The 12,771-nt window shown below is 40.3% G+C and overlaps 1 protein-coding gene across 1 annotated transcript in view; it reads left to right on the top strand.

Moving 5' to 3' along the window:
• Nbea (neurobeachin) overlaps positions 1–12,771 on the top strand; it is a 513,393-nt gene that overhangs the window by 439,196 nt on the left and 61,426 nt on the right. Inside the window, exons 45-46 of the mRNA XM_028763470.1 lie at positions 2,748–2,888; positions 8,863–8,982. Coding sequence (XP_028619303.1) covers positions 2,748–2,888; positions 8,863–8,982 — 261 coding nt within the window. The remainder of the gene's footprint in view (positions 1–2,747; positions 2,889–8,862; positions 8,983–12,771) is intronic.

Below are 12,771 nucleotides of genomic sequence, written 5' to 3'. Positions count from 1 at the left end.
CAATAGCACTATAGCAAGTTATGTAAGTTTACTGTATCAATAGCACTATAGCAAGTTATGTAAGTTTGCTGTCCTTTCTAAAAGCAAAAGGTATAGAAATCGTATTTTTAGTCTCTACCTTCCGTTTGTGCATGGTTTTATGTAACATTTCAGTGTTCCAAACAGCAACAAATCTAATATCAAGATTTAAACTCTGGAAGTGGAAAGCACAGCAATGGCTGTTTCGAAATGCCACCACTGATGGGAAAGGGGACAGGTTCCTATTGCCCACTAAATGTGTAGGCCTCAGGAAATATAGCTGTGTGTTTTCACCAGAATTGTCACCACAGTCATCTACTAGATTCGTATGGGATTTACAGGTGATACTCACTGACGTTTTAAAATGATGCCAGACTTTCAACCTTATGGATAGAGAGGTAGACCCATATTACCAGGGGCATGAGAGAATCTGATGCCTCTCTGGATTGAATAAGAAAGAGAGCCATCTTCTCCAAAACAACTGGAAGCTTTTTTTTTCTTTAAAAAGTTTGTTTCTTGACTACTAGAAACAAAATGATTTTTAAAGTAATAAGTATAAATGAAATTGTTTACATTTTATTTCAGAAAACTTCATTTTATTTCAGAAAATTTATAGCTTCACTGGGCAAACTTTCAAATCAGAAATATATTTTAAGTAGTAAAGGAGAGGTTTGCAGACATTAATACAGTGCAGCTGTTTCGTACCAACTCCAACATCAGTGAAATGAGCAAAATAGAAAATGTATTTACTTTATCCTTTGGGGAGTAGTTGAGGGGAAAGGCTAGAAGAGATTAGAGGACTGGCCATTTCCTTCTTCCATGATGTTTTGTGGGGTCTTAGAGAACAAACAGCATCAGTGTAAGTATCCTCCTGTTCTACAACTGAAAGATCTACCAGCACTTTGAAGACAGAAAGCTCTTTTCAGACAGCTCACTGAGTTAGGAAAAGGTCTGCACACGAACATCTGGGAGAGACTAGTCCAGGTCGTTACAGAACTTTTGTTTGTCCTGCTTGATAGTAATTGTCCTTTCATTAGACACAAAAGTTACTTTTTTTTAATTTTTTTAATTTAATTTATTTTTTTGTTGTTTTGTTTTTCGAGACAGGGTTTCTCTGTGTAGCTCTGGCTGTCCTGGAACTCACTCTTGTAGACCAGGCCGGCCTTGAACTCAGAAATCCACCTGCCTCTGCCCCCCAAGTGCTGGGATTAAAGGCATGCACCACCACTGCCCAGCTATATTCCTTCTAAATATTAAGAATTTTACATAATGTTTGACAAAATATCTGCCTTTTTTACATCTGTATAAAAAGATTTTTAGGTAAATGTTGAAATTTAGCACAAAATTGGGTTGAAGTGTTTAAGCGGAAATGTTATCCTTTAATTCTAAGATTCACAAAAATGAAGATCATTGATTTTAGAACTTTAAAATATTAATACTCTTGTAACCAAGAACACCTTTATAGAAAAATAGTAATTTAATCTTGGTCTTCATATAGTAAAGGCTAACATAAAAGGAACATGCTTTACAAATGATTTCAATATTCAGGAGAAGCATCCTTACAAATAAGAGCTTATTATGGAAATTCTAGCAGCTCTAACCGCTGACATCACTGTGTGGTTTAAATTAGTCTTCTGGGACCAAAAGAAAAGGCTCACAGCAATTTATAAACGAATTTTTCTCTCTTGTGTAACATTATATGTCCCATTGAAACACTAATTTTCTATGACTTCCGCTAAGATTAAGCCTTTGGGGGACTTCATATTTAAGCAGTAGTATTAAATTTTGGGGTAAAGCCTGATATACTTAACATTTTCACTCTCCATGTAAACACTTATTTGTACAGTACGCAACTGAAAACAATTACTTGTACCCAAATGGTAAGTGTGGACTCCCCATATGAAGAAACCAAAACCAGACAGAAAATTGAACTAAGGCCAATTGTTATTCGCACTCACAAGTGTCCCAGAGAAACTGGGGACAAAGGGTTATCTAAGGTTCTTATTAGCATACTAAAGCAAAGGCTGGCCTTTAGGCTCACTCATTACCAATGGCTCTTCTCACCCAGCCCTAGCCTCTGCCCAGAACTTCTCCAGCTCAAGGGCTTTCTTTTCCCCAACTTTTTATTCCTATATAACCTGCCATTTCAGTTCAGAAGATCTCTCTCTCCATCTCCCCTGTCTTCTCTCCTTCCTCCCTTCTCCCTGTTCTCCCCTCTCCCCTTCCTTCCTCTCTCTCATCTTCTCTTCTTCTCTTCCATTCCTCCCCCCCCCCCCCGCCCCAGCCACCCCTCCTACCCCGTCCCCTCTCCTCTCAAGGCCCTGGCATTCTGCTGGCTGTCTACTCCTTTCATGCCCCGCTCTGAACTCTTCCAAATGCCTATGGCTATACTCTCACCCATATCTACAATAAAAACCTTCCCCTCAACCATACCTTGGAGCAGTCATGTCCTCATTTTATACAGTGAGGATGTTCTAAGAATCATTAACGTTTAGATGTGTGAAGAAGTTTGGAGGCATGGTCTAACAGTTAACATGTGCTTTTCAGGAGAAGAAAATACCCTATGTCATCCTCCAAAGTCCAGATAGGACAGATCATACCGGCTTCACAAAGCACCTACCTGGGAACCTGAGTTCCATTAGTGCTGGACTACTCTCAGGATAAGTCTGAACGTCTAGAATGTTTGCTGTTACTACATGGAACAGAACATTTCTTTTATCTTTTTACAGCCAATTGGTGCTTTGAACCCAAAGAGAGCAGTGTTTTACGCAGAGCGCTACGAGACATGGGAAGATGATCAAAGCCCACCCTACCACTACAACACACATTACTCAACGGCCACTTCCGCCCTGTCATGGCTTGTTCGAATTGTAAGTATCTTCTTAACTCAGCTGCCTCTAACTGCAGGGTTTGCAATGTTAGTAAATAACATGAAAATCTAGTACATTTGTTTTTCATTTTAATGACTAGAGAGACCAGTGAGCAGAAAATGAACGCCACGTAGCCCAAAAACCATCAAGCCTGTGATCTTCCTGCTCAGCCTCCCAAATTTTGGGACTTCAGACATGCACAACCGCACATAGCTTTGTGTTTGGTTTGGTTTGGTTTGGTTTGGTTTGGTTTGGTTTGGTTTGGTTTGGTTTGGTTTGGTTTGGTTTGGTTTGGTTTGGATGTTGCTGTTTTGTTCTTTTAATGTATGATCTTTTTTGTAGAATCAGATTAGGAAGCAGGTTACTTAAATCCATGTACTTATTTTTGAGCTGGGGATTAGCACAAACTGAAGAGCTACTCTGTTCCAAATCCTAATCCTGTCCGACCCAGTACTCCCAGGTCAGTCATAAAGGACCCGCTGGTGTTCATCCTTAATTTCATATCAGCTAATATATTGATGGAACAAACCCAAAACTTACTTAAGAGGAACTAACTCCATACAGAAGTAAAGATATAAAGGTATGGTCTCTTTTTTTAGACCAAGGTTTTTAAGTTAGTCCAAGAACTATCAAGCCTGTGATCTTCCTGCTCAGCCTCCCAAATTTTGGGACTTCAGACATGCACAAGATTCAGCTTATCTGTCCAAGATTCAGCTTAAGTGTGTGAAGTTTCAAGTTAAGAAAAATCTTAACTGTATTTTAGACTCTAATAATTAGTGGCCAAGCCTAACTAGTCAGATCCTGCACTCCTGCAGAGTGTCCTTCACATTCAGGTGAGAGAAGATTCCCTCTGAGTTCCCGAAGGGAATTCATGGAATCCATCCTGTGGCTCCAGCCACAGAACTGAGCAGACTACAGAGCTGACCAATCAAGATTTAGGATAGCTGATTTCTGATTGCCACAGCCATAAAAGGTGGTCTTAATTGTTTGATATTCAGAAATAAGATAGCAGAGAATAAAACAAAATGACTGATAAATTCATTTCTCAGGTCACCAGTGATTAGGCCATAAAACTAAATTTCCAGTCTTTATTGACACTAGTGAGAATGACTTTTTAGCAAGCAGACAGAAATCAGTACAGGAAGCATAGACTTAAAATCAAGGGGGATAGAGTGTCTGTAATTTCCACTTGCTGATTGTTATGGGAGCCAAGAATGAAATGTGGCTGTACCTAAGCAGCCCAAGAACTGCCCTCCACAAGCCATCAAGGTAGTCTGCCTCCAGTCCACAAGAAGCCCCAGAAGCAGAAACGCTTTCAAAAACACTGAAACCAAATGTTTTCACTCATGCGGCTTTTTCATACCTCATCAATGTCCGAGATGCCACCACCTTGTTGAGCCGCCGCTTAGGAGTTGGGAGTGGGGCTCACTCAGGTTTCTTGGAGGTGGAAAAACATCCAGAACTGTGTGTGAAAACAATAATAATAAATGTATCAATTGTGCCACCTTGAGATTTAAGTAAGAGTAATATTTGATGCATCTTAAAATAAGTCACAGTGATGTTACGTGTTTTCTGTGAATGTCATTTAGTCAAATCTGGAGGCATACTAGCAAAACTTATTAAAAGAAAAACACTTCTACTCAACCACCTGATTTTTTAAAATATTTTTCTCTTCCAAGTAAGCTAAATCTTTCCTCCAGTTACAAAGCACAAACGGTCCTCTGGTTGACTTGCTGTTTCAGTGGATGGAACACAGGACAAGTAAGGGCCTGACAGTGATCTTCCCTGTCCACTGTACACAAGGCAGTGCAGCCTCACAGGAACCCCCTGAATGGTTCACAGCTTCCCATGCCCTCAGAAAAGGGAAAGAAACAGGTGGAATTAGTCTCATAAATTTAAACCTAGCATACCCAAAATGTCACTTTTTGATCATGTAAACAATAAAAATTTATTTATGCAATGTATAATATTTTTTAACTTGCTTTGGAATCCAAAGAAATATGCCATTTTCTAGCACAGTATAGCATCTGTTAGCTGCTGTATCAGACAACATGGGTAGAGTCGCTTTTATGAAGATTCTTGTAGCTCAAATGCCTCATGGCAAACTGTCAGAGGCAAGGTACTAGAGTTCTGTGGTTGAACAGCTTAAGGAGTGTTCAACTAATGGCTGAGGGAAACTTGCTTTCTTCACTCTTATCCTAAGGATTTTATGAAGTAGAAAATGCATTACAATTTGTGTCACTAAGAATCTGTTCATAAAATATAATACGTATTAAAGTAAGTATCTGTCCTCTGCCTTTTAGCCTTTTAGACCTACAGTCATTAAATTCATTATCAGTCAATATATGTAGTATGTTGATGATGATAAGTGCATAAAAATGATAATTAGCTATGCACCTCATTACTTTAAATTAAGAACATACTTTTATGCAAACTACCAGTGAAGTCACTTGTCTGACTTGCCAGGCTCCAGAAAGACTTTAATTAATGACTGCCAGACAAATGCTGAAGGAGCTGAAGGAGCCTTCAATCCAAGATGGGATTCTTATGACAACTAATATATAAGGGACCATGTGCTTGGACTTTTGTCCTTTCTGGACTGGAGACATCACCACAGAAAAATCACATAGTACTCACTGACCACTGCAGCCCTCAGTGACCAGTTTCCCTGGTTGACACAGTGTTTTCATCCCTTTTGTGCTAAGCTAATTCTTTAGACATTTAGTAACAATGATTCTTAGGGAGTTAAGTAGATAATATTCAAAATTTTAATTTCTACATGCATTATTCATAATTTAGAACTTTCTTTATAATTACAGATTATTTAGAAATTTAACCTAGAAACTCAACTGCAATGTCATTAAAAATACCTGTTTCTAGTAAAAATGCCAGTAGTGCTTTTATGAGCATCATCGTTAAACTAACCTGAATAAAACTAGTCTCTGTGTTCCTGACACATAAGGGCAGAGCATATTCACTTAGAGGAAAGCAGATGATATTTAATCAGAAGTGTGGCACACAGAAGGCGTGCAGGTTAATTAGTAGAAAATGTGGACTGATTTCTAGAGTTACTGTTGGATTCTTTCAAAAGAAATAGGAGAAAGATAGATCTCAGGCCTCAGATAATCATGCCTCCACTTCATGGAAGTGTGGCCTTGAGCATGCTCACACACTGAAGGGAGCCACACACCTGCCTGGGAGACAGTGTGAAGGATGCCAGCCCAGACAGACAGCAGGATATAGCACAAGAGTGTCTCAGCATGGACCTGCTTCCTTCCCTCTCTATATGATTCCACATCACTTCTGATCTGCATCTTCCCTTTGTTGTGATTACCTACAGTTAGGGTTTAGTTTTGGCTTTTAGATGGAGTGAAGGAAAAGAAAGGAAAGGAAATCCTGTGTTTCTAGGTTGGAATTAACTGGTCTGTAGTGGTTACAAGGCAGGGAAAGTGGCCAGTGCCTTTGGAGGGATCCAGTAACACCAGTCTGGGTACACAAGGCTGGTTCCAGACTGGTAGTTGGCTTGACAACTTGGTGTCAGGTAAGGTATATCAAGCTTTCTCTTTGTTTTTTTCATTTAATCTTAGCTAATTCATATAATTATCCCAAAGATTATTGTCAGTTTATAGAAATGGGGTAACAGAGGCAGTTACATGACAGAGTTACATAAAGGAACTTACCAAAAATAAGTAAATTGGGCAATCAAAACTTAAAATTAATTAGGAATATTTTGCTCAATTTATCAGTATTATTTTTTTATTTTTAATAGTCCAATTTTGATTAATTTAATGATTACATATGCCACATTTACTATCTGACTTTTATTAGTAAATTAAAAAAATCTACAAAGCAAATTAATCACTAGGAGACACGTCAGACAGTTTTTATTCCTAATTTTAGTGATATTCATTTGTCTCTCACGTAACTTAAAATCTTAACAGGCTAGACTTCCAGCCTACGCATGTGATTTTCAGGTACTGTAATTAGTCCCCCGTTTTCTTGTATTTGTTTATCATTCATGATCTTGTCTCTTCCATCTGACTTTTCTCTCATCCAAAATTAAAGATGATATATTACAGACTTAGAAAATTGATGACACCTATTCACACTAAATTTCAGGAAGATCCTGAAAGGTATTTATATTTCTGGTTGCTGCCCAATGGCCACATCTAAGATTAATGGCAAGAAAAGGAACGTAAAGGGACAAAAGTGATGTGTAACAGGTTAAGAAGCAAATAGAGATGTGTATTAAAGAAAAGAGACAATTAGGAAAATGCCCTGCCAACTAAAACCATCAAACTTGGGAATAAACTTTGCCATTGATCCTTCCCATCATCAGCTTTGGAGTACAGGGTTAAATATGCCAAGGGAAATACACATCTGCCTTTGTTCTTCTTGTAGGTACCTAAGGAATTCATTCTCCTTAGTGAGAATGAATATTATTTACCTGTTTTGGAGGCAAATTTAATGTTGTCAAAAGCAATGTCTCCTGCTCAACCTAAAAACTGCAGACCAGCTGTTTCGATGGCATTATCTCGAGGGCTCCAGCTATAGATGATGTCCTGATTAATAGACATGCTAATCAAAGGCACCAGTCACAGAGTAGTAGAATGTCTGATCTTAATTGTGTTCACTTTAGTTCGTTCCTTATTCAGTTGGATTAGGTCATGAAGAATCTTTATGCTCCAGGAGTTAAGCTGAGTATCGAAGGAGAAATAGAGAATGAGAAAGACAGAGGCACTTTCATAGTGCGGAATGCAGTCCAAGTAGCAGCTCGATCCAGAAGTTGATCCAGAAGTGATTTTTAAGGAGAAAAGGGGGAGATCTGTGCTAGGGTGAGTTGGTAAGTCCTGATTTGGACAGGTTTGCAAGTGTAGCCAAATAATGAATTTTGATTGCTGGAACTTGGCATTTCAACAGTTGTACCTTAGACTTTTAGTCAGGCATAAGGAGGTGGCCAAATAAGGGAATAGACCTTTGTGGCTAGCATTAGGAATTTGATCTAATGGTTTAGAAATGGGGAGAGAAGAGGGGTGGGCAAGACCTGGCAGTGCAGTGCCCTGTTTGCAATGCTTAGGCCTGTCAGCCCTTCAAGCTGAACTACTAGAAAGAAAGAAAAAAAAAAGGAAGGGAGGGAGGGAAAGAAAATCTCCCTTATAAATGCTATGAGAACCATTTACAGAGAGATAGTAAGGTACTTCATTACTTTGCAGATGAAAACCATGCCTGTGAGGCCAGGGGATGTCTGTCCAGCAGGACAGTGAACAGGGTCTGGAGAGATCACCTGGAGGAGAGAATGGGGGAAACAGGCAAACACAAAGGATGGCTTGTCTATAGGCTGATCAAACCGCTAATTTTTACTTTTTCACACAGGAGTTATAAACACAGAAAGGCAGGATGTGGGGAAGAGGATGATGCAGGAGTGTAGGTGTTTTCAGGGGGAGTACAGATATCTTCCAGAACATGGTATCGGCTGGGTGAAGGTTCAGGGAACAGGTCACTATGACTCTGTCTGTGAATCACTTGTGCTTATCTAAGTTTTTACTATCCACCAAGGCTTCCTATCCACAAGGTCTATGACTATCCAGGCTGGTAAATTTCCACCAAAGCTACTTGTTTACAAGGTCTTATAGCCATCTGTTCAGTGTTTTTCCACAGAGACCAAGACTTTGTGTTAGCAGGCTGACTTAGGCCTATGGCTGATTTTAGCCTTCAGTGTATAAGCAAGGCTGCCCTTGACAAGAGGGCATTCCAGGCTGTGGAGCAGTGGTCTGCAATGGCAGAGTCAGCCCAGACCTACATCTGACACCTTGGTCTAGGCCTTTACCCTGGGCTCCATATTTCTTCTTCCCATAGAAGGCCTCACAGATGCTGGGGGCTTTGTTTGTTTGTTTTTATTTTGTTTTGTTTTAACAAAGAAATGACTGTAGCTGTGTTTCAAATGATCCAATGACTGATTCTTTTCTTTATTTAGGAGCCATTCACAACCTTCTTCCTCAATGCAAATGATGGGAAATTTGACCATCCAGACCGAACCTTCTCATCCATTGCAAGGTCATGGAGAACCAGTCAGAGAGATACATCCGATGTCAAGGTATATAGTTTATCATTTATAGTCACAGAACTCTAAAATTTGTTGAAATTTTTATTTTTAAAGTGAGATTATATATATATATATAATTGCAGCTTTGCTCCAGCTAACTGAAATTGTATGCTGCATCTAATCTTAAAGAAAATCTGTTATTTTTGTTGTTGTTGTTGTTGTTGTTGTTGTTGTTGTATGACTCATTTAGTTTCACCAGGATCATCTATGTGACTAGTATATTGGGAATATCCACTGGAGCCCGGTGGGGTGGTCAATAGTGGGTACATAACAGAAAGAAGTTATTTTCCCTCTTGTCTTTAACCCATAGGAAATGATTCAGCAGTAAGGGTAGGGCTCACTGACCCTCCTCCATCCTGACTGTTGATGGGCCCATTCATGTGCAAACATGGTGTAGTCATTGGTTATCTCTGAAAGTTCATGACTGTAGTTACCTAGAAGGTGGTATTTTGCAGTCTTTCCCATTCCTTCTGGTTCTCCCTATCTTTCTATGTCTCCTTCCCCAGTGTTCCCTGAGCCTTAGGGGATAGTAGAAATGCCTTATTTAAGGCTGAGCACAACTCTTACTTTTTCTCAGCACCTTGTACAGCCATGAGTCTTTGCCTCCTGGAAGCTTACTGGAAAGAGAAGTTTCTCTGATTAAGGCTGGACGTAGTAATTGTCTTTGGATATAAACATGCATTTAGAAGGTGGTTTGACACACACTTGCTAAACAACAGAGTCAAGCTCCTCACTGTGGGCTTTTGGGAAGGTTTACATTACCAGGTATGGACTCCTTCTTGTGGCGAATGTTGGGGTTGGTCCTGTACGCTGTGTATTCAGATGCTGAACTCTGAAATACCCCTAAAATAAGGGTGCAGTCTGGATACGGGCGTTGTATTGACCAGTGTACTGTAAAGAATCCTCCCCAGTGATCTCTGATTGGATAATAAAAGGCTAGAGCCTGTGACTGGGCTGGAGAGAGAGGAAGGCAGGACTTGAGGTCAAGCAGGAGATCTTGGGCAGGGACCATGAAGAGAAAGAGGTAGGAGAAGGAGGTCTCCATGAGGCATGATGGACCATGAGCACGTGGCCAAGAGAAAAATCGCCCAGAGGACACACATGCAGCAGAGCCAACAGAGCAAGACTCAGTTGGCAAGTAACAAGGGTATGGCTGGGATGTAGGTTAGAATGGCTCAGCACCTGCCGAGCAGAGTACCCACAGCTTATTCATAGGAATTACCAGGGTTCTGTGTGTTTGGGGTGGGGGGAAAGCTAGTCAGGCTAGAGTGAGACAGAAACCACCCGAAAATTACATGAATAAGTGAGGGCCTTAAACACAGTCAGAGTAGTATCCTAACCACCATTGCCCAAATGAGCCGGACCTGACAATGGATGAGGTTGGCATTGGAACTTGTAGGGTTCACAGCCAGATTTCTTCCCCAGCAGCCCATATAGCATCTTCTAGCACTTGGAAAGCTAGCTGGAGGAGGCTTGCAGCCCAGTTGCAGCTTGATTTCTCTAAATCATACAGTCAAGGTGCATGGTGTCTTTAGCGATTGGATCTTATCATCTAGTTCTAGTGTCCAACTAAGAAGAATGGCAAAAGCATTGTTTTAGGGCATCTAGGCTTTCCCTAACCATAACTAGTAAGGAGGTACTCCACATCTGCACAGGAGTTTTTGTTAATAACCAGTAACTTCAATTAAGAACCATCAAAAAGTAACTCGAGATTTTTAGTGTTGGCTCATTAAGGTGTTTTCATTATTTCACAAACCCCTCTCTATTCCAGATGGCATAAGCATGAGATGGAGACAAGAATCCCATAACTTACCTTTCCTGCTGTTCACTCAATATTTGGCCCATTGCATAAAACACAGTGGGAATTGGATCTGACCTTAATGTGTCATAGTATTATATCTGGCCCAGCTTTGGGTTTGTGTAGCCTGGGGCAATTAATAAAGCATTAATGACAAGACCCATTTAAAATGCAGGCCTTTCTATACAGCCTTACCCTTTACTTGACTGCCTGGGGATACTGTCCAACAATACATATTAGATTGAACCAGTACACACAATGCTCAAAAAGAGAGCAGAGCAATCTTTAACTATTATTAAATACAAACATTTGTTAATTGTTGATATGTGTTCTTTTTTTTAAGGAAAAGAAAAGGATTACATGGCCTTGATTGATACATGAGGAAAATGTGCTTTCTCTTTTCTCTCCCTTTCTGATAGTAAGATCACATGATCAGTTATAAGTAAAGTTTCTCATTTTAAGCCCTTTTTCTTTATAGAGCTTTTCCCTTCCACTGCCGCTCAGTGCAAAACTGTCAGATGTCACTGAGTTTAGGACTTAGTCCTCCCGAAAGAAGCCAGTTAAACTCAGCTGTTTGATTTGCATATCTGTGGCTGCCCAAAACATGTATACAGAGCAATACAGTGTCGGCAGACAGAGAAGAATGTTTGAGTGCACGTAAGCTCTGCATTCACTTCTCTTACAAAGCAAGTCACAAAGTAAGTGGAAGCAGAATGTAGCACATCCACATTTTACTTATTCTATGAGGGGGAATGAGAGCCAGTCTTATGTATAGAGTATTTACATTTAGAAAAGGCAAAGTTTCACCTGAAGCGCTGCTGAATTATATGTGGTAACCACATCTGTCTAACAGCCTCAACTTCTCTAAAACTTAATCTAAAATATCCATAGGGCATCATTCACACTGACTGCTGAGGAAATAGGGAGGCCCACTCTTGTTTAGCACACCTGGAGAACAAGACAAAAACTGGGAGCTGGAAGGCACTCCATGGGCTCAGTATCTCAACTTCATGTTTACAAAATCACCTGATGAGCAATTTTCATGGAAGTTAAATATTCTTTTATATAACTGAAGATTACCATCTTAAGCCAGAGCTGTATCCTTATTTTGTCAAACTATTTCAAGTGGAAATACATCCTCTCTATTCCTAGCATCGTAACAACAAAGACTCAGCATTTTACTTAACTCAGAGGTCCACCCTCACATGCCCACACATATGTGAAGACAGTCATTTGTAATTTATTGATGTAAACACACTTCCCAACTTTCCTTTCCATCCTAAGAACTGGGTCAGTGCTTTAACTACCAGACACCTCAGCAAGTTGCATTTCAGTCATTAAACAACCTCTCTGCAGCTATACTGGACCCCAGCCCCCATACTCTACCACACACTTAATTGGTTTATAAGCAGTGCAGATCGCTGCCTTGACATTATGTAGACCGCTTCATCATTTCTCCCTGATCAGCACCCTTCCCTTGCATACTGTGTGTTTATATTCTGAGGTCTCTTTCTTCAGGAAGCCTGCATGTTCACACACAGAGAGAAATGTACTTCTGTGTCCTGGAGTATCCTCTATTACAGTTGTGAAGGTCAAAGCTGAAGAGAGCCTCCTGGAATGGAGCTCTGTGTATCTTGTATGTATTTGCAGAGGGTGACTCTTAATAATGGGGCCAGTGGCTCAAGGCCATCTGCGTGTTTAATTTTTAAACATATTATCAAACCATCATCCCCAGTGATGACAGTTCCCTCCCTAAAGCCATATGTTACACTGCTCCTTCCCCACCCGCAAGTCATCCTGTTGGAAGTAGTATGGCTGCTGCTGCTCTAGGAGCACACCCAGGTGTGGGCAGCACTGCCTCTGAGTTCCCCTGCCCTTCCGCAACCACACAGCACTTTGCTACACTTATTGACTAGAAGGTGACACATGTTGTTTGCCTGTTTGGGATGTTGGTCTTGTGGCTTCTGAATGGTTGGAAACAA

This window comes from Grammomys surdaster, unplaced genomic scaffold (genome assembly GCF_004785775.1).
Source record: "Grammomys surdaster isolate TR1022 unplaced genomic scaffold, NIH_TR_1.0 139, whole genome shotgun sequence".
Taxonomy (NCBI): domain Eukaryota; kingdom Metazoa; phylum Chordata; class Mammalia; order Rodentia; family Muridae; genus Grammomys; species Grammomys surdaster.
This window is presented reverse-complemented; position numbering and strand designations above follow the sequence as displayed.